At 36.5% G+C, this 27,559-nt stretch overlaps 1 protein-coding gene and 1 long non-coding RNA gene across 10 annotated transcripts; one reads left to right on the forward strand and one right to left on the reverse strand.

Moving 5' to 3' along the window:
- Window positions 1-566: 566 nt before the first annotated feature.
- TERT (telomerase reverse transcriptase) lies at window positions 567-27,442 on the forward strand. 8 transcript variants are annotated; one of them, XM_086569364.1, is made up of 18 exons: window positions 567-980; window positions 1,052-1,132; window positions 1,219-1,284; window positions 1,934-2,102; window positions 2,277-2,371; window positions 3,587-3,907; window positions 4,333-4,410; window positions 5,771-5,836; window positions 6,390-6,558; window positions 8,010-8,668; window positions 9,536-9,650; window positions 10,377-10,521; window positions 21,199-21,337; window positions 21,787-22,977; window positions 24,257-24,840; window positions 25,878-26,150; window positions 26,431-26,643; window positions 27,125-27,442. In XM_086569364.1, the coding sequence occupies exons 1-18, from the start codon at window positions 651-653 to the stop codon at window positions 27,126-27,128; spliced, it is 4,698 nt and encodes a 1,565-aa protein (XP_086425490.1). In that variant the 5' UTR covers window positions 567-650; the 3' UTR covers window positions 27,129-27,442. The 8 variants fall into 8 exon arrangements, with proteins under 8 accessions (XP_086425490.1, XP_086425494.1, XP_086425488.1 ...); XM_086569368.1 differs by lacking the exon at window positions 27,125-27,442 and having other exon boundaries at window positions 24,257-24,362; window positions 24,501-24,840; window positions 26,431-26,844; XM_086569362.1 differs by lacking the exon at window positions 27,125-27,442 and having other exon boundaries at window positions 26,431-26,844.
- LOC147494882 (uncharacterized) lies at window positions 11,803-20,493 on the reverse strand. 2 transcript variants are annotated; one of them, XR_015200273.1, is made up of 4 exons: window positions 19,646-20,493; window positions 18,967-19,035; window positions 18,819-18,869; window positions 11,803-13,204 (listed from the first exon to the last, which is right to left on the reverse strand). It is a non-coding gene; the product is annotated as an uncharacterized LOC147494882 (long non-coding RNA). The 2 variants fall into 2 exon arrangements; XR_015200272.1 differs by having other exon boundaries at window positions 18,967-20,493.
- Window positions 27,443-27,559: the final 117 nt, after the last annotated feature.

A 27,559-nucleotide genomic window follows, 5' to 3' on the forward strand; every position in this document is an offset into this window, starting at 1 on the left:
TACGCACTTGTTTAATGAGAAACCCATTTTCATTCAAACAAGTGATCCAAAAAAAACGAGAAAAAGAACCTAACCACCAGCAAAAACATTGCGTAATTCGGGTATTTGTAATGTTTCAATCTTTTTTTATTGGAAATTATTGAAGTGTGATAAATAATGGATTATGGTCTTGGACTAAAGCTTTTACATAATATTATATATATTGTAATTTGGCTTTTGGATTGAGAAAGTCAAAAATGACTTGACATTTTTTTCATATCATTTGTTTTAAAAAAAAGAATAAGTAAATAGCTTAAATATTTTTGTTTTGTTTTTGGAAGTAAAAACTAGAAAATGAATGAAAAATCGAAATCTAATCTTGGATAGTGATTTAAGTATATATTTTAAAATAAATTGGTAATAATATCGGAAATTTCTAATTTTCATTGGATCGGATTTTAGAATTATATCCAATCCGATCCAATTTTTTGAAATTTTGTCAAAATCGCCCATGAAAACTACACCCAAAGTTGGTCGGATTTAAAAAAATCCACTAATTCGGCAAAATCTAGACACCCCTAATACACCATCACACTTCCCGCCCAACTCAATGACTTCTCCTAGAAGCCACTAATAAAAACACTTCCCCAAATCTCTATCTCATTTTTTCAATGGCGAGAAAGAAGAGGAAGCAGAGAAGAGTACCTGAAGTAGTATGGAGAATATACCATAACAAAGCACGCACATTATCACAAACCATCCTCTCATTACTCCCTACTACTACTCAAACCTCCTCAACTTCATCATCATCTTTACCATGCATCCGTTGCAGAGGACAAATCTGTCTTTTCTGCTGTGGTAATGACGTCGACTCATTTCTTATACGCCGAACCGATCCACCTGATTATAAAAAGCTACTTACTAGAACCTATGCTGTAATTGACGATAATGCACCCCCTCTTTCTTTATTATATTCTGGTTGCCGTTGGTCTCAGCAACAAGTACGTCGTATACTAATTAATGTAGAATTGATTATGGTGTATGGTTGGTTATATATGTGTAATGTTTTCAGATTGTGAGGAGGACTATTGAGAGGATAATGGGTGATGTACAAGTATCACGTAAAAATGTTATATGTAATGGTTATAATAAGGTAAGCGTGTGATATGTATATCTATCTGATTAGTCATTTTTATTTTTTTTACAATATTCTTATTATTATTATTTTTTTTTTTGCAGTTTGCTCAATCAAGCGTTTCTGTGGATCTTTTGACTACCTCAGCTTGGAGTCTTTTCCAAGAAAGGGTATGTGCTTATTGTAATAACAATGTCTGTATGTCACCCTCATGTGTATGAGTTTGTATATATGTCTATCTTGAGTTTGTGACACTTCTGTTGTCCATATGGACATGCGCAAAGGTTTAATTTTTCCTTGTAATGAACTATATCTCACTCTGATGATTCGATATGGGAAGATAGTATTGTCTGTTGGAGGCTGCCCACTTATCATAAACATAAAAGTAGTGGTTATCTGTCTTTTGGCAAGGATGATCTCCCTAACAAGCTAGTCTCTGAAAAAGAATCAACCCTTAACTTTTTGTTAAAATAATCAATGGGGTGCTGGTGAGATCCTGCCTCAAATGTGTCTCTGTGTGTCTGTTGATACACTGGTATCTAAGGTAGGGGTCTAGGTGGGAGCAGGAGAAAGGGACGGCAAAACAGTAGAAAAGCTTGAACCCCTTTTTTAATATATGAATAAACTTTGATGTTTGCTTTTTACCTTACTGCATCTGTGTGTCTTCCTCTGTGGGTGCATTGTCACACTTAACTACATAGATAGGGCTATATACGTAAAGACGTCATATCTCATTCCCTTTTTTCTTAAGTTGCTATTTTCGTAATGTATTTTTTGTTTCTAGTTGTTCATTGGAGTTAAAATTTACAACACATCCAGATTGGAGATGATGTCATGGTACACCTTTTGAAGTTTGTATCTATATTTTTGCCCGTTGGGCGTGGGAATCACCATCAGGTCTCCGGCTTTCCTATTAGCGGCTTATGCTCCAAGTTCTCAAAAGGTTTAAATGCTGCAGCATTTCAGCGGCCTTTACCTGATCAATCTGGTAATTAAGTTATGGTTGTAAGTTGTATTCATTTCCGGTATTCTTCTGTAATTGAACATTGTCTTGACTAAATGGATCGGTTGTGTGCATATTTCCTGTCCATTATTTAGGAAGTATAACGTGACTCTGTAAACCATTGTAAGCCGAGTGATATGAAATTTCCCTTCTTGGCAGAAGTCTCCAAAAAGCGGAAAAGAGTCAATAGGGAAGGCAAATTGTGCTTGGACTCCGATGTTCTTACTCAGCATTCATCTGGTTCTGATGGCCCTGTAAGTTTTGTTAATTTGCAAGTTTGAATATCAATAGGTATTGCGATTCCAATTTCGGTACCGTCCTAGTGCTCACAACCACTTACTACGAGCATTGCTATCGAAATGACTGTAAAAAAGCATTCATCTGATTCTTCTTAGGAACTAGGTGTTTCCGGAGGTATTGTCCAGCATAAGACGCTAGACATGGTTTATCATCCTCCTACAAAAGTAAATCATCATTCACACGTTTAATTATGTAAGAGAATTCCAGTAGATAAGTAATATAAAGTTACATAATATTGTATAATTAAACTCTCTCGAGCCAATTATTCTTACTTTAAAAGTAATTAAAAAGGTAATAAAATTTAAGAGTGCAAAAGAATGAGGAAATCAAGTAAGAGTAGATGCATTATCCCGAAAAATAGAGTAAGAGTAGACGCGATCTATAACTGATACTGGAATAGAATAAACAAAATACTATCAGCCACTAGTAAAACTCGATGGCTGAATGTGTGCCAGGTTAGAGCCTCAAAGTTTAATCCCTTACTAGCTCTCAGAGGTGTGGCCTGACCTTTAAATATGCTAAGGTTGACTATTTAGTGATTATATATCACATTTAGATGGTTGGACTCGGTCTGATTGAGCCTCAGGTTAATTTGACAGTTGTAACTATATTACCCTTTTTTTGTTCTTTTGGGGGATGGGTGGGGGTGGGGTGGGGTTTTGCTATTGCAGCCGCATTGTTTATTAGTCGTAACTTCAACATGAAATAACATACTGATAACCAAAATCAATTACATGTTTAGTCCATAGTTCCGGAAGTGCATTAGGAAACTTAAATGAAGCCGAAGGAGAATCTTAAAGATAATAAACTGCAGCCGGTTGGCTATGCATCAAATCAAACCTGTCATCTACTCATTCCATTCAATATCAGGTATAATGAGTATACAAACCTCATAATTTTCATTTTTGTTCGGTGAAATCTTTGTGCAGAGCGATAGAGAGTTAGAGACTCCACTAATTTCACCTAGACTGGTTTGCATCAACTTAACACGTTTCAAAACACATTGGCCTTGCCATGTTTCTTTATATGTGGCCATGAATACTAAGCCTTGTGGCTGCAAATAGGTTGAGTTTATAACTTCCTGCCTAAATCACCTTTCCTTTTTGTGTGTGTTTGTAATTCTACTATAGTATAAAGAAAGCACAAATATCGTCCCTCTATAAATTCAGGAAGCAAAGAACAAGAGTAAATGGATAATTCCGGAAGTTCTTAGGAGGATTTACGGCAGGCAAGCACACACATTAGCAGAAACAACAATCGGTTTGCTGCACACTCAACCACCACCACCATCAAAGAAGTGCTGCCGGTGTAAAGGAAAATGCTGCTTTTTTTGCAGCAGCGGCAGCTCTGATTCATCAATGTTGTATCTTTTGCAACGAGACGATCCTTCTGATTATAAAAAGCTTCTCACTGAGAGCTATGCAGTAGTTTCTGATAATGCACCTCCTCTTTCCTTCTTCTACTCTGGTTGCCGATGGTCTCAGCAACAGGTCTCTCTCTCTCTCACTCACACACACACACACACACAGGCACACACAGTTGCATGGGCATTCATGCATTTTCCTGTTTCTACTATCTCTTCATGCAAAATGTTAATAAAACTTGGCCTAATCGCTCAGGATTGGGGTTGTTGATTTCAGTACTCGTTTTTCTTCGTGAAATTAGTCTTTCTTACTTTCATTTGTAACATAATGTGCTAATGTGTATGATTAATGGGAAAATCTGATTTTTCAAAAATGAAGTACTGCTGAAAAGTTTGATTTTCTAGTAAATAAATAAACTCTCCAGCAGTCAATCAAACAAATCCTTGAGAACTTTGGAGGATATAACCGATGAAGCATTTTTCTTTTCCTTTTCATATAAATAATTTTCATCGTGATGTATTTGCAATCTACTACTTTGTATAATTTTTCAGATTGTTAAGAGGATTATAGAGATGACAATGCACGATGTTCAAGTATCTCCTAATGCGATATGCAGTGGTTACAATAAGGCAAGTGTCATATTTCTTTCTGATTATATATAAAAGTATATAACATGTCTTTCGGTCAGGCTACAATTACTTCCCTTATTGTCATCCCCACCCAAAAGTGGAACTACACAATTAGTTTGTGGCTGTTTTTATGGTGGAGAAGATTCCTACAATGTAGATCATGTCCACCAAAAATCAGCTCATTTCGTATGTCTAGCCTTGGCCAATGTAATTACAAAATTGAAAAATTGTGGACCGTAAAGTAAATTGCAAACTGAAATTAAGTTATGACAAGGCAAAAACCAGCCATTAACTCATTGTGGAGGTACACTTTCTGGGAGGGCTGTAGGGGTCTCAAACACAAACTTTGTTGTTATTCTGTTATTCATTGGATCCCTTATTAGTTAATGTTTTTATTTTTATTTTTATTTTTAAAATTTATTTACATTTTGAAGAAGAAAAGGAAACAAGTCCTAAGAGAGTGAAAACCTCGTAGTTGTTAGCTCCTTCAGATGAAATTAAGTTTTACCGCAATATACAAAACAGATATAGCATATACGCCTAGAATGAATTTCATAGTTCAACTTTTTCCAACAGTATTCCTTTTAAATGAACGACTGAACCTCAATCGAAATTCAAAAACTGAGGGTATGATAGCATGTGAGATCGTCTGCTGTGAGCTCTATCTAGTGATGTCTATACCAATAAATGACTTAACGGTAGGCACTATAGATAATTTGAAAAAGGACCACTTTGTAGTTTGACAATTCCTTTGTTGAGATAATCAGTACGATCTCAACTTAAAATTCTTACAACACTAGAATTGCTTTGAAGAATCACATTCAAAATGTCAAAATTTAGTTATGTGTTTTGTAGTCTGCATAATGAGTTGGTGTCAACATATGCATCTCATAACAAAACTACTAAACTAGAGTGCTTTACCAAAAGATTACTCACCCCTGATAAATGACAAAAGGTACATCTCAGTATCTCACCCTTCTCAGGGTTTTGGGTTGGGGGTTGAAGTCAACAATGCTTAATTCTTGTATTCAAATGTTGGGTATCTCTAAACTGCTTGATTTGTGGAAATCAAGCAGAACTGATGAATATATCAGTTCTTCAGAAGAACAGATTAGTTCGAGTATCGTATTCCCATTATTCGAAGAAACCGTTACTAGAAAAGGAGACTTGTAGAACGTGGACCATTATCCATATTGTACATATATATCTCAAGTAAACATGACTTGCACATGTGAGGGGAAAGTCAATTTGTTTGTCAATTTTATAGAAAATTTCAATATCCAAATCTAGAACTCTTACTTGATGTTCATTTTTTTTAGTGGTTCCTTATGGCGTTGCATTGTTTATCTATTTTTGGCAGTGTTCTCAATCGAGCAAAGTTGTGGATCTTTTGACTACCTCAGCTTGGAGTCTTTTCCAAAAGAGGGTAAGTGCTCAACAGTATAGCCCTCACGTGTTTGAGCTTATGCTGTTCTTGCCATTCAAGTTACTGTGACACCCCTACCTGTGAAACCCTTTTATGTGTTCCCAAATCAACATGAAACAAGGGCTGTTCTTTGACTTCTTTCTTGTGGAGAATATATTCTCACACCGATGTCAGGATTATTGACATTGGAGTTCTAACAATTCTATCAATCAAAAGAGGAGTGGACATGGGGAGATGGAGGGTGTCCATCTTGTCATAAACATAAATGCGAACAGTTAGAAATACTGGATATCTGGCTTTTGGTGTGGATGATCTCCACAATGTGACTGTCACTTAAACAAATCATCCCTTAACTCATTGTGTTAGGAGTCTTATAATCCTGCCTCAGGAGTGTGCACCGGGTGTGTTGGCAGACAGAAAACATACATATATACGTACAACGAACTTACACAAAGAGCTTTTCTGGCTTTACCATGTTTGCTTTAGTTACTATATCTTTGATATATTCTGTTTCTAGTTGTTCATTTGAGTTAAAACTTCTAATTTTTTTCAGATTGGAGATGATATCATGGTGCATCTTTTGAAGTTTGTATCTATATTTTTGCCCCTTGAGCATGGGGATCACCATCAGGTGTCAGGCTTTCCCATTAGTGATTTCTGCTCCAAATTCTCAAAAGATATAAATGCTCCAGCATTCCAACACCCTTTACCTGATTCATCTGGTAATCACTTTAGAGTTATGTTTCTTGTTAGAAGTTTTCGATCATTTAAACTATTCATTTTTTTCGTCATCATGCTATTTTAGTTTGAGTAAAGTAGTTGTTTAGCGCAGGCTTGACATTGTAGGAGACTTGCTGTTCTCTTTTAATTGCTAAATGTTATTAGGCCTCGCTTGGTATAAGTTTCTTACCAAGTGAAGATGCATTTGAACATTGCACTCACACTGAGTTGCTTCCACTTGTCTTGAACGGTAATCACCTGTTCTTGGATATCAAACTCATCTAGTTAACTGATTACACCAAATCATGTCAAGTTGTACAGGAAAAGTCATGTTATCATCCTATGGGGAATTATGGCCCAAGGGGTGGTAACCTAGTTGGAATGTCTTAGCATCGAACAAATGGCACAATCACGCCATCACCCCTACTTTTTGTACACTGTTGTACTTAATTTATCAATGAAGTTTCTCATTAGTTTGCAAGATAATACCACACTACGTCAGACAGCTCTTTTATCATGATACTTTGATTCTCCTCCTACTTCGCTATATGAATGTTTTTCTCGATTGCTATGTACCTAAAGTTTTCCTGTTCTAGTGCGCTCGCACACACACACACACACACACACACACACACACACACATATAGTCATTCTCTAAAAAGTAACTACTTAAGTTAACTTAAAATAAGTACGTAGGTAAAATTTCACCTATAAAATGAATTCAACCCCAATGTTTTGTGGATATGATATACTCACCATAAAGATCATCTTCACAAAATTTTAGCTCATTTGGAAACCTCTAACATAGATAAAAATTGTTGTTATTTTTAAAAAGAAATCTAACGTTCCAGAAATGTCGAGTTTTTGCAATAATTTTTTGCCAATGTTAGAGGTTTCCAAATGAGCTGAAATTTTGTGGAGATGATATTTTATAGTGAGTATATCATATCCACAGAACATTGGGTTTGAATTTATTTTCTAGGTGAAGTTTTACCTTGGGTTTAATAATGACTAATTTATTTTCTTAGGTATTTAGAAAAAGTTTAAAAAATACTACTAACTTTTTTTTGTGGCGAAGCTGACCCTACGTACTTATTTGAAGTTAATTTAAGTAGCTACTTTTTACAAATAGGGTATAATAATGACTAATCAATTCAACTGGACCATGATAAATCTTACTTATTTAGTAAAAAGAAATATATAAAAAAATAAAAAATACTACTAACTTTTTTTTGTGGCGAAGCTGACCCTTTTGACAATATTTTATCCAGTTAACTAGAGTAGTTAACCTTTTACTATCTATTGCTCATTCCCATTACAGTTATTTACTTCTTTAAGTGTCATGCCATATTGTCTTGATTGAATTCGTTGGTAATTTATTTATTTGCCATCCACTGTAGTAAGAAGTTTGACTTGATAGAAAAAGTGACATTAAGTTTTCTCTTCTTGTCAGAACTCTCCAAGAAGAAAAGAAAAAATGATGAAGACAAATTCAACTTGGATGTCGAAATTCTTACTCAACCTTCACTGGGTTATGATGGCTCTGCAAGTTCTGTTAATCATCATGTTGGTTATAATCAGAGAAATGATATTGGAGGATGGAGTTTACAAATGAGTACCTCTGTAGCAATTATGCCAAGCACTTGCAGTGGCAGTGATAAAAAGGATATCAGTAGTGAATCTCTCCAAAGGATAGATAAGGAAAACATAAATTCAAAGAAGCGAACAAGACTATTTAGTTGGCAGCGGCGCAAAAGGTGCAGGCAACTGAATTTTGGAGAGGTATCACAAAGAAATCATGTTGGACAATGTAGCGGTCAAGGCATTACCTCTGACACAAATTTTCCAAGCACATGCATTGCAAATATTAGAAGCAAATCCGGTAGGGGATGTCTCCAAAAGACAAACAAGAAAAATGCAAACTCAAAGAAGAGAGCACGACCATTTAGTTGGGAACGCCGCAAAAGGTGCAGGCGACTGAGTTTTGCAGTGGTACTGACTGCTCCCACTGATACTACTGATTATACAGAGACCCTAAACACGCATAACATAAGTATCGGCTCTTGCCATCACTCTGTGGGGACAGTTCACTTGCAGGAGTCTAAGAAAAAGGTTAGATTCAATATTTGCTGTGTAGTGGTAAGCCATTAAGAGATGATTTTTGCAAATTTTCTTTTGCCAAGTTCTTCTATCAAACAGAAGAAATGCTGATTCTGATATTTCTTAATTACAAAATATTGGTTCTTTCTGCAGTAAATTTTCATGTGCCTCCCTGACTTGTTAATTAGATACCTGATGCCAAGGAATGCTAGGAGGATAGTTAGAAAGGATGGAGTTAATGGTTAATATATAATCTATTGGGTGCCCTTTTTATTCATGAAATATGACCAATCTGCTGATGTGGATTATCCTGATAGGGATAGAGAGATCTACAAGTATGAGTGCCAATCTGATAGGGATAGAGAGATCTACGAGTTTGAGTGTCAACCCATGTTGAAATTGCTTATGGAGATTTTATTCCCTAAAAATGGTGGTGTCCGAGTAATTTTTCTTTAGTGTAAATCTGAGTATTAATAGTAGTATGTTCTTTACGATACCAAAAGGAAAAATACGGTACACATTTATGATATTTCATAACAGAAATTGAAGAACATATGGGGAAGGCATCCAAAAGTGCCAAACTTGTTGGTTGGGGTTAAACCTTACAACACGTACACGGTACACCATGACCTTCTGTGCTTGAATCTATTTGTGGGATGCGGAGTTATTATAACAAGATAGGGAAAGTCACAATACCAATAAAATCGTTACTATTTTTTAGGGAAGTTATTGTATTTACCCTGATAAATCGCAAGTGTGATTAATTTATTTTTTCTTTCAGTGTTTTGTAAGATTATAGTAGTTTATGTCTGTTATCATTGTTTTTTTTTCTTCTTATTTGTTTTGTTAGCATGTGACCTTAACTTCAGGTTTTGTCAGTGCCTCTGTTTTTGGATGCTGCAAACGCCGCAAAAAGTTGCGCAGGGTGAACTAATTAACAGAAAAGGCATATTTTATAAGTCCAACTGTTTTGCTTCCCTATTTCCCAAAAAACGTATCCTTCCCCAGATCTGCTTCAAGTCTTATGTTTTTTTTTCATAATGCACTTTTGCTTCATTCTAAATTTCTCATATATACAATCCACATTTGCTTCATTTTGATACCAGGATGCACTTTTTCTTCATTTCAACATGCTATTATTATTTTTTTGTGTCATCGGGATTCACTCTATCACCTGACTCGGGGGAAAAAGAGATATGCAACAATTTTTTCTCTATTTATGTATTTATCTCTAACCTTTCTTAAGTTATACAAAACTGTATGCTGAAGTCGGTACCTTGTCAATTGTTCTTTCTCGGGGAGTTTGCTATTTGGATCTTTCTGAAAAGTTACTCGCCTGGTATTGTTTCAGGCTCCCTTTTCATTTTGGATTTGTACTGACCCAAATGATAGCTCTTGGGATCATTTAAAGGATTTTCATTGTATGATTCCATTCCAAGTATGGACATATGAGAAGTTGGGGTTGCATGGCCTGGGAGTGTTAGGAGCCTTATTTAATGGTTACACTGATTACTAAACATGCTTAAGTTGGAGGTACCAGATACCCTAGTTACTAAAGAAAGCTTTGAATTGGCTATGGCCTTTCAATATTCTGGCCTGCTTAAATATGACATCGTTGCATTCTTTCTGTTTGACTTTTTGACATTCTAGCCTGGCTTAAATGACAATATTACATCTTGTAGCATTATTTATTTTCTGATGTAACTTTAATAATCTCTAGACATATTGAATACATCAAAGACCAGTGATACTGGTGCAATGCACGTCTTCAAGGATATCTTTGGCATATCTGATGAAAACCTGGTGTTTATGTCTTTGCCATGCGCTCTGAAGTGTCAGTTTTGTCTCAAGGGATCTCCATGCTTGTAAGTTAAGCATTTAATTGATGTAATATATTGCGTTTAAACTGCTATTCATTTTGTGTGAACCCTACAAATGACGATTTTGGCCTATTTGCAGTTTTGTTAATGCTACATAATTTTATTATAATTGATAAAGTTGCTATATAAATTTCCTTGTTCCTTTGGAATCTGTCTGATTCTTGGTCACTTTCTCTCTTTCCGTTGGGAGAAGGATTGTATTTGGTGTTTTATCGTACTATTATAGCTGAAGATGAGAAATATTGGTATTATATGAGAATATGAGATTGTGAGATCCTTGTAGTTATACCCCCAGAATTTGTCCATGAAGGTAATATTTGAGAGGCGCCCAGCCCAACAGGGGTTCAAGAGTTCAGGGCCACATTTCTTCAAAAATTGTACAAGATAATTTTAATTGAAAAAGAAAAGGAAAAGGAAAATGACCATTAATTGTTTAAATGAATACACTAAGATCATAACTCACAAGTACAAGTCACAACCAATGATCATCAAATGAACAAGTTGAGCAACAATAACACATCACAAGTTATTACATCCAATAGTAAAAACAAGTCGGCATGTAAAGAAAGGAATAAGTGAATTGTAACACATAATGCAATAAATGAGCAACAACATAAGTCGTACACTACTCATGATTCATAACAGATGAGATGTAACTTAAGTATCCATAATAAGTGTCTGTTTTTTTCTTTGTTATATTGATTTCATCCAACTGTTTCAAGTGAGCTTGATTATGAAGTTCAGAAGGTTACACGCTAACACCCAGATGATTTTATCTGTGGCTTTGAGTTTCAGTGAGATTCATTCTCTTCAGTTCATGTGCTGTATGTTTGAAAATCATCTTTTACTTATGTTAAGAATATATTATTATTTTGGAAAGATGTAGTATCATGGGTTTAAGGAAAGCTATTATATTGTAACCCCACATCTTCTATAAATGTGTATAGTGGTTAGGAGTATTATGTTCTTCTTATTGTTTGTTGGGTATTGGCTATCTTGACACCAAAGTAGTATTATAAGTAGATGTAGAGTATAGAGACTATTACTCTCCACAACACTCTATACAACCATCTTCAATTCCACTTCTCTGTCTCCTCTTCATCACCTTTCACTGGTTCCTTAGCATATTAATGTGTCAACTCTCCACACATTAATGCTAGGATAACTGAGATGATATTAGCGATAGTGAAATCAGTAAGACAGGAAGAAGAGTAGACAACAAAAAGAGAAGTTGAATTAGGGTTTGAGAGAGTGCAGAGAGATAACATTATCTCTATGCTTAGCTTCTGTTTATAATTTCCGGTTTCAAGATGCTCAATACAAAATATAGGAAGAAAATAAAGCTCCTACTCACTTACCACATTCCCAGAATATGTGGTGATACAATATAAGATCTTTCTTTAAACCCAAAATATACTATCTTTCTTAAATACCAATACATTTATCAACTCTCCTCCCCAAGCTGTAAATATACATATTCAAACACAAAATAAATAGAATTACGGTCTACTCCCCCTTTCGCCAGAAAATTATACACAGTTATAGTATTCCGAGAAATGATGGTTTTGGCGTGAATACTTGTAAACGTTCCGTTGTGGTTTGACTGAAAACTGAAAGTGTAATGCAACCTATAACCGTAACACCAATTTGACTGTGCACTCTTTGGCTGCAGCACACTCCCACTGACTTGATCGCGCTACTTGGGTCCTGCTATCAATATCACTGTTGTAGTCAACAAAATACTGCAATTAAGGCAAAACTGCTACCTGAAATGATGTTTCCATACCCTTATTTTAGGTAACAAAATAGCACTATGTGACAACATCAGCAACATAAACTTTAAATCAACTTCATAAATATAATTTCTATTTAGAGTTGGATAGGACTCATAGATAAAATTATATAATCGGGTCGGTTTTGTGACATATATAACGCCCGGTTCCATCTTATTAAAGACTAGTGAATGCCCGTGCCAGTCAGCACTCTAAACACATTGCTTTTCAACAACACCCCAAGAGACCATCTCTATAGTAGCATTGGATCGATGATATAACAATTTCCAACAGTTTTATACTCTATAATCATTTCATACACATACTCAAGTGAGCTTAATGATTGCAATTCTATGCATTTCATTTCTCACAAACCAACTCATTATACATACCTTTACACATTCATTAATTCAACACATATCAGAATGAGAATGAGGAAAATAAGGGGAGAGAGTCTTTAATTAAGAGCATCATCATTTTTTTTTTTAAAATAAAAAAATCCAGTAGAGTCTCATTTGTATTTTCAACATTTCAAAAACCTAAATCATGTCATAACCTGAAAATCAAATAATACAATTCTCATAGATCAACCATACCAAAATATATAACTTCATATTTATACATAACACAAATTACTTTTAAAACTAAAAAACAACTCATTAAACATTAAAGAAAATTTTGCATAATTTTTCACCTGGGGCTAATTCTAGTAACAAAAGGGAAAAATAAAATAAAATAAAATAAATACTCCATGCCCACTGGTCAAGTTCTTCATTTCTCTCATTTTTCCTTCTATGCATACTGTTTATATCATTTTGCTACCATATGGATAAATGCGCCATGGAGCAATGATTGCAATCAGGTCGCAGAAAAATTCTGGCAATTTAACTTGGTACCTGCAAGCAAACCACATACACATGATTTTTTTAGACTTGATACATTTAGCATATTGTTTACAAAAGAGATGGTTCTCAAAATGAAATAATCTCTATTCTTACTTTTAAGTATCCACGCTATCATAAAAAAAAAAAAAAAAAAAAAAAAAATCATAAAACTTATATAGTATATATATATAGATACAACATATTCTTTAATTTCTAAATTAATAAAAGTAGTATTCTTTAATTTCTTACTTGCTTTTGTCATTGGTATTGATGTCCTTAGAGAAGAACTTCTGGGTACACGACATTTGTGGTACAATTTTTTTGCATTAGGTGGAAGAAAAACGGATATTTTTTTGAAGAAGTATATCTGGACATGGCCACATAGAGTTGTCCATGACTGAAAACCGATGTCCTCAAATCAATGCTAACATATTTCACTGACTGACCTTGCGACCTATTAATTGTCATGAAATAAGCTAGTGGAACAGGGAATTGTGGCCTTGATAGTTTGAAAGGCAACTTTGAATTTGAGGGAGCCAGAGATATTCTTGGGATGAGTATCGGATTTCCAGCTTTCTCTCTAGTCAAAATTTTGGCTTGAAGGACTTTACTCGCACATTGAAGCACCATAAGTCGTGTCCTATTGCAAATGACATTTTTAGGTGCTATGTTCCTGAACAACATTATAGGGCATCCAGGTTTTAACTTGAGATTGAAAGGTGGTAAGCTAGAAGGGTCGAGGGAGTTGAGAAACTCGGTGGGATAGTGAGCCCCACTTGGATTATCAATATCATCTTCGATAATTTTATCTGCAGCCAAATACTCGAGTGCTTCACCAGGGAACAAATTCAGTGCAACCTCATTAATTGCACTCACATCATCATTACGGGCAGCAAGAATAGTACGATCAGTTAAGAAAGTTGGAGACGGTGTGTCCATAACATCCAATTGGGGATAGACAGAGAAGATGAGTTCTTGGATATTGGTATACTTGCGGATTCCATTCGTAATTGTACGCATTCTTTGGGATTCGAACCAATCTAAATGAATCAAAGCAAAAACTGAATTCTTTAGTTTCTAAAATAGTTCGTTTATATATGGAACTAATAGAGAAAAAACATTCTAATTTGAAGGCATTAATAGCACACCTCCAACAAAAAATCGGCGAATTCGACATTCTCGGACTCCGCCATTTCAAGCTGCATGTTTTGTACCAAATGGAAAATTTCTAAATAACTCCAAAGGAAAGAGCGCCGTAGTGATGCACCAACAAATTACTCTCTCTAGCCTAACGGTATAACAGGTAGTGTTTGTCGAAAATCACCACCGAACTGTAGTGATACCACCAAATATCTTCTTGTTTCTGCAAATATCTTGAAGTGTTCTATCCACGGCCTCAACAACACGGTATCTATGTTGCATGGGCACCTCGTCCCCAAATAATTAGTTTTGTTTCTTTAAATAGGTCGACAAGGTCGAATGTTTAGCAAAGCCGCAAAAAAATGGTATCCATCACATCAATTGGAATCTTAAATGTAGAATGAAGCGGTCGTCCCACCGCATTAATAACAAAGATGCAATTCCGATGATGCCACCATGATGACAATAAGACCCATGTCTTTGCAGCGGCAGCCTTTTGCAATTGTATTATATAAAAAGTTTTCCCTGTACCAGCTGCTCCATTCAAAAAGAAAAGTTTACCCTTGTCACCATATACTGAATCAGTCACATTAGTGTAAACATGAAGTTGTTCGTCATTAAGACGACTCACATCAACTGTGGCCTCTTCTCCTATTCCTTCATGCTGAAGTTGGCGTTGCTCCCAAATGAGCCTATTGCCAACAATTTTGCTCCAATCCCCTTTTTGCTTTGACATGGGCGGGAAATCTTCCAATGTCTTCCCAGATTCTAAAAGGATTTGTTCTACCAGATATAAGCCGTAATCTGTTATTTGTTCATCAGTTGGATCCGGGATGCCATGTTTTGTTGAAGCCGCGATCCAAGATCATCACATATATTCGATGCAAATTTGTTCCAAAGTAGATCCGGTCGTGAAACGGATGACACTCTAAAAGAATTACACAAAACAACGTCCGCATTGATATCCGGTTTTCATTATCGCCGCCTCTTCTAGGCATTGTATCCACTCATCTTCGAACTTCCAACAATTTCCCACGGGCAATACATGCTTCTTTGTATGTGCTGTACACAGTATCACTGACTTTATAAAGAGATGTAAAGGAGGTAGGCCCTTTTACAACAGTAAGTAGCGTAGATAAAATCTCTCTCCGGCATTAGGGTTTGCAAAATACATCCTACTAATGGAAGGTCCCTGAGTCCTAGGAGTCCACTCTTGAGAGTCTTTGTGGAAAACATAGTGTCGTGGAAATTCTTGATAGGTATATGCTCGTGCATTTGGATCTTCAGCACAACGCTTAAAGAAAGCTGTCAGTGTTGAAGTTTGGTCTCTGGCTCGGGTAAGAATTGCATCCATGGGCTCTTTGCTATTGAAAACAACCCTATGTATGCCTTCCAAATGAAGCGCCAATCGTTGGACACTTGGAAACTCTTTATGCATTGGATTCTGAAATAGATGTCATGTAGCTTCTGTTGGTCTAATGTACTTTGCATCGATATATTGTTGAATCTCATCATTTGATCCCGCCACCACCAATTTGCTGCTTTGTCATAGTCTTTGTAGATGTACTTGTTAATATATTTAATGACTTGACACGATGCACAAACTTCAACATTGATATGGCGGTCAAACATTTCGCACGATATATGCATTGTAGGGAACAACATCTCCATTATCAATTTTAACCATTTTATTCTTTCTCTTCACAAAATATTTCTTGGCAGTGTCGCATTTTCGGTAAATGGAGTACCCTTTTTTATCCATAATTGTTTCCTCTACAAACTCTTTTGGATAGCCTTTGGTGCATCGACCATTTTCCATACATGAAGCACTCGGATCTCGATCGCCACAAGGGGCCATGAACCATGCACTTCTTCACTGTTTCAAACAATGCGGGGGTGGTGTCGGGTTTGGGAATTCAGCACATACAAATTTATCCACTTGCTCACTGTTTCGGATCTTGTCATCATGCGCGAGAAATAAAATGCAATACATGTGTGGAAGACCGCATTTCTGAAATTTAATGGTATAGACATATGCAACCATCCGGCCGAAGATATCATTCTTCAAGATTTCTTTCATAATTGCTTTTCGTTTCAGCTCGAATACCCGTGCAACTATTTAATGCCGAAGTGTCGAAGTTTGTTGTTCTTTGAGCGCATCTTTAATGTCCTGCCAATTAGGGTTTGCAGTCACCGTAAGAAAAATATCTGGGTGCTTATAGTGTCGGGTGATAGCTATTGAATCCTGAAAAATCTCGTATATGTGCCTTGGACTTCCAACATGCGAGGAAGGCAAAATGAACCGTTAGCCCAATTTGATCGACTTAATCCCTCGCGTGCACATCCGTCAAGCACTTATACACATCCGAACGGATGGTGTCTTGATTTAGTCTAATGTATCGCACCGGTTCTACGTTCATATGCATCCCCAAGCATCAACCAAAATTCATGCAACAATTTACACCCCAAAGAAGATGGATGAGTACTCGTAGGTCGTTCAAACAAACAAGGTAGCGTAATACAATAATTGGGTGAGTCTTGCATTGCTTGGAGCATTTCTCTTCCGTCCCACAACTTCAAATCAAGTGACCAACCCAAATCCCCATAAGGAAACGAAAGAACATAATGCAAAGGCAAATAAAGCGGGATGACATTCGCTTATCCGTTCCAACTCATGCCCTTCTCTCTGCCGGTACAATATCACGCGATGACATCAATCTTACTCCCATCTCGGTGCAATATCAACGCAATCTCATCGGTTATCGGAAAGATTGTACCTTCGTCTATCTGAACGCGGATCATAGTGTAGATGGACCGGAACATTATTATTCTCAGAAGCATTTTCAGTTAAAACCTCAAATGCTTGCTTATATATATCACAAAATTTGTGGGTCTGCAGAAGAGTTTCTTGTACAATTTTCAACACTTCCCTTGACAAATTCGGATTACGATTGTGGCGGTGATCCAAAGCAACTAGGGGATCATAAATATAAAGTTGTGAAAACTTAGGTTCCATCCCTGGATCAGGCAACAATGAACCGATTTGATGCCGCAACTCTCCATGAACAGTGAATGAGGTAGGACCACGTCCATGTAACACATGATCATTAAATTTGCAACCAAGACTGGTAAAGGCATTACACACGTTGTATTGCCGAATATGCTCACGGAATAATCTTGCACGTTTATTATATCCTTCGAATAAAGATTTAAGTGCCGGAGGCAGTGGAGAAAGAAGCGGTAGCTTAACTTTTCCTTGTAAACAACAAGTTCCAAATAAATGTCGGTTGCGCCTTGATTTCGATAATTGTTCATTTTTCCAATGAAGGGCCGAACAACATGGACAAAGAACATCTATCTTTTCCAAAAAGTGACGGCGATTTGGAACTGGAAGCGCATGGCCTCTATTAGGATTAAGAATTTCTTCTTCACTTTTGTCAAATCCAGTCATATCATGATCATTGTAAAAATAGATTTATGATATATCACGATTTACGGTATGTTGAAACTTAACATAAGAGTGAGAATTTAAGCACTTAACTTACATAGTGTTATCCTCACAACTTTGCATTGTTACATCTTTTGTGACTGGAGGTTGGTTTTCTCTATAAGAGATATCATACATTGATGAAAAGGACCCAACTTCATACGTTGACCTCGTCTTCTTAAAGGAATCTGCTATGTAATCAGACATAACATCTTTTTCTCTCTGTCTCCGATTTTGTTGTGCTATAGTCATTTGATCGTGATCTATAGGCACTTGCATTTCCCTTTCTCTTGAAGACGTTATCTGCATCTCCGATTAGGAGGTACAATAGATCTTTGGCTGGGAGGCACAACAGATAACATATTGGGAACCGCAATAGAACTTCGATTAGGAGGCACAACATATAGCCTAGTGGGAACTGCAGTGGATTTTCGATTAGGAGGCACAACATATAGCCTATTGGGAGCTGCAGTAAATTTTCGATTAGGAGGCATAATAGATAGCCTATTGGGAGCTGCATTAGGTCTTCGATTAGGAGGCACAACAGATGGAGAAGGAGGAGATCTTCGATTATGAGGCACAACAGATGGAGCAGGAGTAGATCTTCGATTATGAAGCACATCAAATGGAGGAGTAGATTTTCGATTATGAGGCACATATATCAGATTCGGGGGCGTAGCATATCTTCGATGGGGAGGCACATATATCGGATTGGGAGGCGTAACAGGATGTCGTGCTATGGACTTGACTGTGTGAATTAACGACTCCTTTCCCCTCTCTTTCATTTCTCCAGTTTGTGGTAATGAAGTCGCGACCTAAGATACGACCTAAGATCGCCCGTTAATATGTTGATAGATATGTAACTGGACAAATATATATGTGTGTGGGTGTGTGTAAATCTAGGTAAAAAAAAAACAATTTCGTTACTCGGGACTATGTTCAAGTGATATTTAAAAGTGGTTATGACACAAAGTGAAATCACATAATAGTATTTCATACTGTTGCAATTCGCTCTTGCACAACCTGAATTCGCTCTTTCACCATGATTGCCTAGAAAGGAAATTATGCAGAAGTTAAATAGTATCATAACTGAAATGATGGTTTAATAAGGAGAGTTCTAAGAACAAAAGCGGGTGAAATATTATACCTGGAATATTGGTTTAGGGGAGCTCTAACCAATTTCTGTGAAACTCAAGAGAAGCTCATGAATATCCTCCTGAACAAAACCATGAATACCATGAACAAAACCACACCACTACAATCCTCTCACTTGGAAGTAAAAAATAAAATTCAAATACTACCTAAAAAATGGTGTTGATTAACAACATGAAGTAAAACAATTTTCTATTCAGGTTTGATAAATAATTGACAAATATCTAATGAAAGCAGCACCAATATAAAGCAGTCCAAATTGCTCCCCATGACCCATGTCCACTGTGAGACTGAGTACCTCCTTAACAGTGGTTATAAGCATAGTGACAAATCCAAATAATTTATACCACACTGAATAGCATCTGACTTCTAATACCACTTTAAATTTTCGCCTAAAGACATCAAAACCGAACCTAGACAAAAAGTATAAAACCTTATCCTAATTTGGAATTGTAAACCATGGGAGTGAGTTATCGATGTTCACCAGTAAATGGTTCCCCCTATCAGTTAGCAGGGAATTAATAGAGATAGAAGTCTACCAGAGGTTACTGTGATTTCAAGATAAGAAATTTCACTTTTCAGTTTTCCGAAGGATAGATATTTACAACATCCTTGTTTCTTACTATCCTTAGAAGGTAATAGCATTTCTATATAGCAATAAAAAGTGCACTGACCGAAGCAAAATGGTGATAGGAAGCAAAGTGAAGCAGAGGCCCAAGCTCGCCATGTTGAAAAGAGAAGAGAAAAACAATGCCAGTGGCCTACTTGAAATGTGAGTGAGAAATGGAAAGAGCAAAGAGAAAGCCTAAAAGCAATCAAACTATTTGATCAATCTGCACACTAAATTCCAAGATATACAATGAACTACAGCATGTGAAAAATAAGGCATTCTGCTTTGGAAAATTCATATTAACCAATTCCAACTAAGAGAAGGATATAAAACCTACTTCCGATTCGTACTCACATTACAGTTTTCATTAGTGAGCACTTGCAGAAGAATATGTAGAACGAAGAGACACAGTACTTATCAATATCATAACCACTGCTTCAAAACCACTGCTTTTTCCCCCTACTACAAGGACTACCTATGAGTATATTATAAGTAACCACATCAGGCAAACATCCTCGGTCTAAAACTTTGGTTGCAAACTCAATCCTATTCGCCTTACATAGCCCGCTAATTAACGCAAACACATCAGGCTCTCCGTATAACTCCAAAATCTCCATGACCCGAACAACTTTTGAGACATTTCTTGAATTAAAGAAGCCTTTCATGAGTTTTGTACAAAAAATAACATGTGGTTTGTAGCCATTACTCACATTAGACTCAAGAATATAAAGTGCTTCAGTGTAGTTACCTTCTTTGCAAGATCGGTTAAGGAGTTTTATAACATGAGTCTCTTTGGAATTAAATGAGTGGTACTGAGCTGAACTTGGTGTCTTAACTCTAGGTGGGTTTCTTGAAATGGTGTCATTATGGTTAAAGTTGTTGCAGCGAGGAAGAGTAGTGTTTCAACTGGGTGTTGTTGAAAAGAATGCAGTGAGGGAAGAAGACAATAGAAATGACGAAGGGTTCAAACTCAACAACCGTTAGATTTTCTTAAAATAGATCTGGACCGTCCTTTGTTTGTAATTTTGTCCTGTAGTGCTAAAAAAAACCTTAGCTTATTAAATAGATGAGCATCCAACTAAAAACCAATTGGGGATAAGTGGGGAGGCCCTAAGACTTATATAATTTTATGTGTGGTTACCATATTCCATGTGGGACTAAACATCTCAACAAGTCCCAAACCCATCTCGGATACAATTACAAATCCCAGATCCATCCCAGGGCCTTACCATATCCATCCTAATAGGGTTTGGGCTGGTCGGATACCCTTGGGTTGGGTAAAATTGCCATTTTGTACTCTTGGAAAATGTTAAACAATGATCCAAACCTGGAGCTTCAATCCCATGTTAATGATAATGCTAGGAGAGTTAAGACGATATTAACAATAGTGAAACCAATAAGACAAGGAAAAGAAGAGGAGACAACACAGAGAGAAGTTGAATTAGTGTTTGAGAGAGTGTCGAGAGTTATTAATTTCTCATTGTTAAAAACAAAATGTAAGACTTCTTAATAATTTGCTGCTGCACAAGGCATTACTCGTGGGCCAAAATTTTGTTTAGTTTTTTTTTGGGTGATATTTCTCCTTGTTTTTTTATTGTTATGTTCTGTTTTCATCAGATTTCACTCACTTCGTAAGTTGCTTAAGTGCCTTCTACACAAAGTTCGAATCTGCCACCATTCGAAGTTGATGGATAAACATTATACAGTCGAAGCCTTGGAAATGTCTACTATGGGAGAAGCCGAGCCTATGCTTAAGGTTAGCTTACATGTGAGGAGATGTTTGCTTCTTATTTTGTAGTATTTATCATAATTAGTTGTATTAAAGTGATGTGCATGAATCATGTATGTTTCAGAGAAATACTATGTGGAATTACACGTAGATTAAGATTTGGTGATATTTTATTGTGAATTTATAATTTTCTCTGTTAACATCTATTGTCTATGATTGTCTTATTATCTTTTGAATTCTAACACTTCGGTCTGATTGTATACATGGTTACTTGATCAACTTTGTTTTTGGGTTAATTTTTTAAAACATTTCTAGGTCATCTTATTTTGTAACTAATTTTTTCCCAAACATATGTAGGTTATATTTGGTGGTAATCTGAGTTGTTTATGCGAGAATCATGTTTTGCAGTTGTTTGCTTTTGGGGAGGTATATTACAGACAATGTTGTTTAATTAAGGTTGTTTTGATTTCTTTCAGAAAGACTGCATCCAACCACTGGAAAATTCGAGTTTGCATGTGAATTTATTGCAGCAGAAACTTTGCCAGAGAAGTTCGAGAGCCTTTGATCATAACTTTAAGCATGGGAGGTACTGTCTTAAAAGTCAAGTGGTTTCATTTATATGGAATGTTTGTAGGAGTATAGTTCCTCTAGAATTGGTTGGAGCACCTTCAAACTGGAGAGCATTAAGGAGAAATATTTCAAAGTTTGTCCATTTGAGAAAGTTTGAGAATTTCAGTTTGAAGCAGTGTATGCATGGTTTAAAAACATCATGTGTACCACTCTTGTCAAATTGGTATTCTTCGTGCTACATGAATAATCACGCGCCTGAGACAGGTGAAAAATTGATTAACGATTACCAAAAGTTCAGTGAAGTCATGGCTATTCTGAAAAACAATCTATTCTCTTATTGGATCTATTGGCTCTTTTCACGTCTAGTTGTTCCCATAGTGCAGTCCAGCTTCTATGTCACAGAAGTAGAGGGTGGAAAACTTGATATGTTTTATTACCGTAAGCCAACATGGGAGAAGATGTCTAGTAAAGGTGTTACTTGTTTGAGAGAACAGAATTACCGTTTGTTGAGTGATAAATCTCTATCGAGTATTCTAAGAAAAAACTCATTTGGTTTTTCGAAAGTCAGATTTTGTCCAAAAGAAAATGGAATGAGGGTACTAGCAAATCTTAAAGCATCTTCAAAATTTCCTATTCGAAGTCATCTACAAAAATCTTCTCATAACACACAGAGTTGTTTTAAGCCTGTGAATGATGTTCTTCGGGATCTGGGTGCCGTTCTAAAAGGACTTAAGATGAAGAATCCCGAAAAGTTGGGGTCATCTGTGTTCAACTATAATGATGTCTACAAAAAGTTATGCCCGTTTCTTAGTGGTTTGAAGAGTAGATCCAGTACAGTTCCAAGTGTTTATATTGTCATTTGTGATATATCTAAAGCCTTTGATTCTGTTAACCAAGATAAATTGCTTAGTGTGATGAAAGATGTCATGCTGAATGAGGAGTATCTGTTACAATTCTCATCTGAAGTTGTCTGCACAAAGAAGTGTTTATGGGTTCATTATGGCCAAAAGTTGTTGGATCCAACTATGGGCACTGCTACTATGAAATCTGCCCCATCTGTTCCCTTCCGTGTATTACACCGTGTTCTTACCAATCAGGTATAATCTTCAATTTGCAGGTTTGGCAGACATTGTTTTCTTGATTTGCAGTTTGCACTTTATACTGCTTTGATTCTTTTCTTGATGAATCATCCGGAGTTTGATAACAATGGTATTGATGGTTTAGCACTAAATTTCAGTACCAACATTGCTCTTTCCATGTATTGCGGCATGTCATGTTTTTTTCCTGTTTGGTAGAGGTTCCGTATTAGGATATCGGTACTCTTACCATAAGTTTTAGCTGTTATACTTGATATGTTTGTATGCGAGGGCTGATTTTTTTTTTTTTTTTTTTTTTATAGTTAAAAAAAAAGTATATGTAACCATAGTGTCAAATTTGTAGGAAAAGATATCCCGTTCAAGTGCATCAAAAAGAAAGACAAACACGAGCAATACAAGAAAAGGCTACAACTGAGATAACGTAAAGCAAAGAAACTGTCTTAAAGCATGACCTAGCAAGGAACCCCATCTGAACATAAACTCTCAGAATGGTGTGTCTGTCCACTCCTCTCAAGACTTCGACCAAAGGAAGATGAATCCCTTAATCGCTTAGTTGGTAAAACTTTTGGGTGATGATACCAGAGGTCTGGGGCTCGAACCCCGCTACTCACTATTGAGTTACTGATCTTGTTAAAAACAAGTTTGCCCACACATTTTTTTTTGCAAAGTGGTAAATCCTTTGGGTGATGATACCAGAGGTCAGGGGCTCGAACCCCGCCAACATCAAAGAGTTCCTTATCTCATTTAAAACAGGTTTGCCAATCAAAAAAAAAAAAAAATTGCCTGTGCCATAGAAGTCACACACCCATTGAAGTGCCATAGAACTCTATATGCACCATGTAAGACTAGCGATCCTTAAAATAACAGTGACTGGTCATGAGAGCTTCAAGTTTGAGGGGTGGCAGTTATTGCTGGGTGTGTGCCCACTCTTGACATGTTAATAGGCATGTGCCTGTCCCAAATCAAAATGTGGTAGCTGAAATTAGGACCTTTGTATCAGACAGACAGCCTGTGTTTGGTTCATGAAATTAGGGTTACATGCATGAGTGAATGAGGTTAAATGCTGAAGAATGAAGGAACATTACTGTTCTTATCATCTGGGCATGTGGCTATATGTGCTTTTTCAGTCATGAGTATATAACGGTTATTCCAACGGTGGAATACATAATTAAATTAAACGTATCACAAAGAACAAGTGGAAACTACTTATCGAATATCTACAATTTTACTGTGGAATGAGTGATATATTGTACAATCTACTCATTGGTCTATGTTTCAGGAGACGAGCAAAATGGTATGGAAGGCACAGCTCTACCAGGATCTTTATCAACACGTGAAGTGGAACATGTTACTGCTGGAGAAACAATTTTACTTACAGGAAGTTGGTATACCTCAAGGGAGTGCTGTGTCGAGCCTTCTTTGTTCATATTACTATGCTCACATGGAAAGAAATGTGATTTTTCCTTTTCTCGAAAAAATTCAAGAGCCTCACACTTCAAAATCTGCCAAAACAAATTTATCAGGAGAATTGATTTGTCAAAGTAATGGTCCAACAGAGAAAGATGAAGAGCAGAATACCCCAACAGGTCCTGAGCATGCCCTACTCAGGTTTATTGACGACTTTCTTTTTATATCGACTTCAAAGGAGCAGGCTACTAGCTTCTTTACAAGGTTGCAGAGAGGGTTCCGAGACTACAGTTGCTTCATCAATGAGTCAAAATCCTGTATGAACTTTGATCTGGGCGAGCTGTCTGGTCTTCCATCTAAAAAAATGTATATGGGGGATGATGGTATATCGTTTCTTCCATGGAGTGGTTTGCTTATCAACTTCTGCACATTGGAAATCCAGGCTGACTATACAAGGTTGCTTTTATGCTTTTTTTCCTAACAACCAGAATTTGTTCTTTATTTTTTGGTTTTTGCTAAGTTACATTGACACGGACACGTGTGTCGTATACGACTGGGATATGAAGTGTCCGACACTGAAATATGAAAACTTGAGGCATATCACATACAATATGTGTCCGTGTCGTGTCCTACACGGCCACGTGGATATCCGACACTGATTATTTTTAAAATATGGCGTGTCCATGTAGCATAGGTTTTTTGTTAGGAAAACCTGTTTTAAACAAAATTAGTAACTTGCGTTAACTGGGATGCTGGCGGGTTTGAAATTTGAACCCTCCAGACATATGGTATCATCTCCCAAAGGTTTTACCAACTAAGCTAGTTGGAACTTGCAATTTATTCCGTTTTCAGTGTAATATAGGATATGCTGAATTCCACATTGTTGTCGACATACCCTATTCTCAAAGCCGGTTTTTGGTGGATGTGATCTCCCCAATTTAGAGATCACCCTCACCAAATTCTCCCCACTTTGTGTATTTCTAATCAGGATGAGATTTCTGAGAACACAGAAATGCAAAAGAAGCAAATCACTTCGTAGACAATCTCTCACTTGGTCAATACACAGTGTCCTTTGGAATACAAAATAAGCAAAAGGAATTCCATGCTGCTCCTCCCACAATCTTGACCATAGGCAAAGAGAACCTTGATGGATACCACTTGCTCTTCTCTTGCCAAATCCCCGTGTCACAGCAAAAGATATCAAGCTCCAATGATGATTACTAGTGGTCCTTGTTTGAGCACAATTGACAACTGAAGAAGGCAAAAAGTAAAACCACCCTATCCAAGACAGTGGTAAGGCATTGTTGTGATCTATCTGTTAAATCTCTGGAGATAATCAAAACCATATTTCCTACGCAGCTCACTTACATCAACATCACCATATGTATGAGTGTAAGACATCTTAGGTTATGACAGTCATCAAGAATCTATTCGTAATTCATGGGCATCAACAGGGCTGATATGAAGTAACAAGTCTTACATGTGATTGACAGGTATTTGAATATCCATGTGAGTTCTACTCTTACTGTCCAGTGGCAAAATAAACCAAGTTGCTATTTGAAGGATAAGCTATGCAGTTACCTGCAGCCAAAATGCCATCCAATATTTTACGATTCGAACATCAATTCTGCTGCCACTGTTAGATTAAACATTTACCAAGCTTTTCTACTTTGTTCGATGAAGTTCCACTGTTATGTCTGCAATCTGTCGAAGGTTTGCACTCTTCAAGCAGAGCAGTATTATGAAATGATCATGAGTTCACTGAGGTAATTTTTTTCACACCAAGAATTTCTTAACAACTAATGTGTGTGTAACAGATAGGATGTGGAAATATTAGCTCAACTTATACTAAATAATACTTTAGATGTGATTATGCCCAAATCTTTGGTACTTTTCTCATATGAATAGTGCACATGTGGATTGTGATTTTAGCTATTGCAAGTTCACAGATTCCTGAATCAGGAATCTTTCTCTCAATCTGTTATTATTTTCTCCAGTATTGTTACTTTCTTACCTTTAATGACATAATTTTGAATGTATTATCAGGTACATGCACCGACTCATTAGAAGAAGGATTTTTACAGTTAATGGAACTGGTGTTCATCCAGTTCTTCATTTGAAGAAAATAGAAGTGTTGTGGCTTGGCTTGAAAGCATATATTCGAGTATTAGAGAAAAAACAGCCGCGACACTCGCGATTGTTGTATTTGTTGAGGTCTGAGATGTTGGGGTTTCTTGAAGTGGAGAGTGCTTCATTAAGGTATGCAACCGATGATTCACATTCATCTTTGTTTTGGAAGATAAAATATTAGACTACTCTTGGTACGCAAAAGACAACTTTGAGTTTATGTTTTTATTTTTTCTAATAAGAAGGCGGCATGGTCACGGCGTCCCCTTTCCCGTATGTTAAGGCAAATGCTAATTCTTATCCTTTTTATTTAGAAATCACCCAATTCATGGACTGACTTTGTTCTGTGTAATAGTGTGCAAATCCAAGCTCTTGAATTAACAATATTAAATGTTGTTGGTTGCTTCATGCAAGGACACTTTCAGTTAGTGAAAAATCTGTCTATACTAAGGATCAATCATAGCTTATCTAGGGAATATCCCCCATCTCCTTCATACGTGACTAGGTATAGGTCCTCTCAACATTGTACTGAAAGCGAGCCTAATTGCAAAAACTTATTATGCAAAGAAACGATGACAACTTACATTGTGCTTGTCTGTTCTTGCAATGGTAGGTAGGTAGTGGTTCCAACACCAGATTGATCTGCTGGATTTTACTATGAAGATCGTCAATGGTTAGCATGTTTCTTTTTTGCACCAAAGAATTGCCTCCTTTGTTTGCAACATATTTGTTTGTATGTCCTTCCTCTACCCTATTGCATGTGGCACTCTTTTCTTCCCCTTTACAACCAAATATTACCCTCTCTGCGTTGCATCACTTTGAAATTGCAATGGCTATGGGACTATGACAATGGTATTACTGTATTATTAGTATTATCAATGTTGTACCAATAGCATAGCATTTGTAATATAACTTGTTGAAGCTTGAACAAGATGATCGGCAGTTGACACATTCAGTATATTGGTAAACTTTTAAGGATTTTGACATTTCTCCCATACACTCAAAAAGCTAACCCTTTATTCATAATTTTGAATAACAAAACCAAGAA

The sequence above is a fragment of the Coptis chinensis genome, chromosome 6 (assembly GCF_015680905.1).
Source record: "Coptis chinensis isolate HL-2020 chromosome 6, ASM1568090v1, whole genome shotgun sequence".
Taxonomy (NCBI): domain Eukaryota; kingdom Viridiplantae; phylum Streptophyta; class Magnoliopsida; order Ranunculales; family Ranunculaceae; genus Coptis; species Coptis chinensis.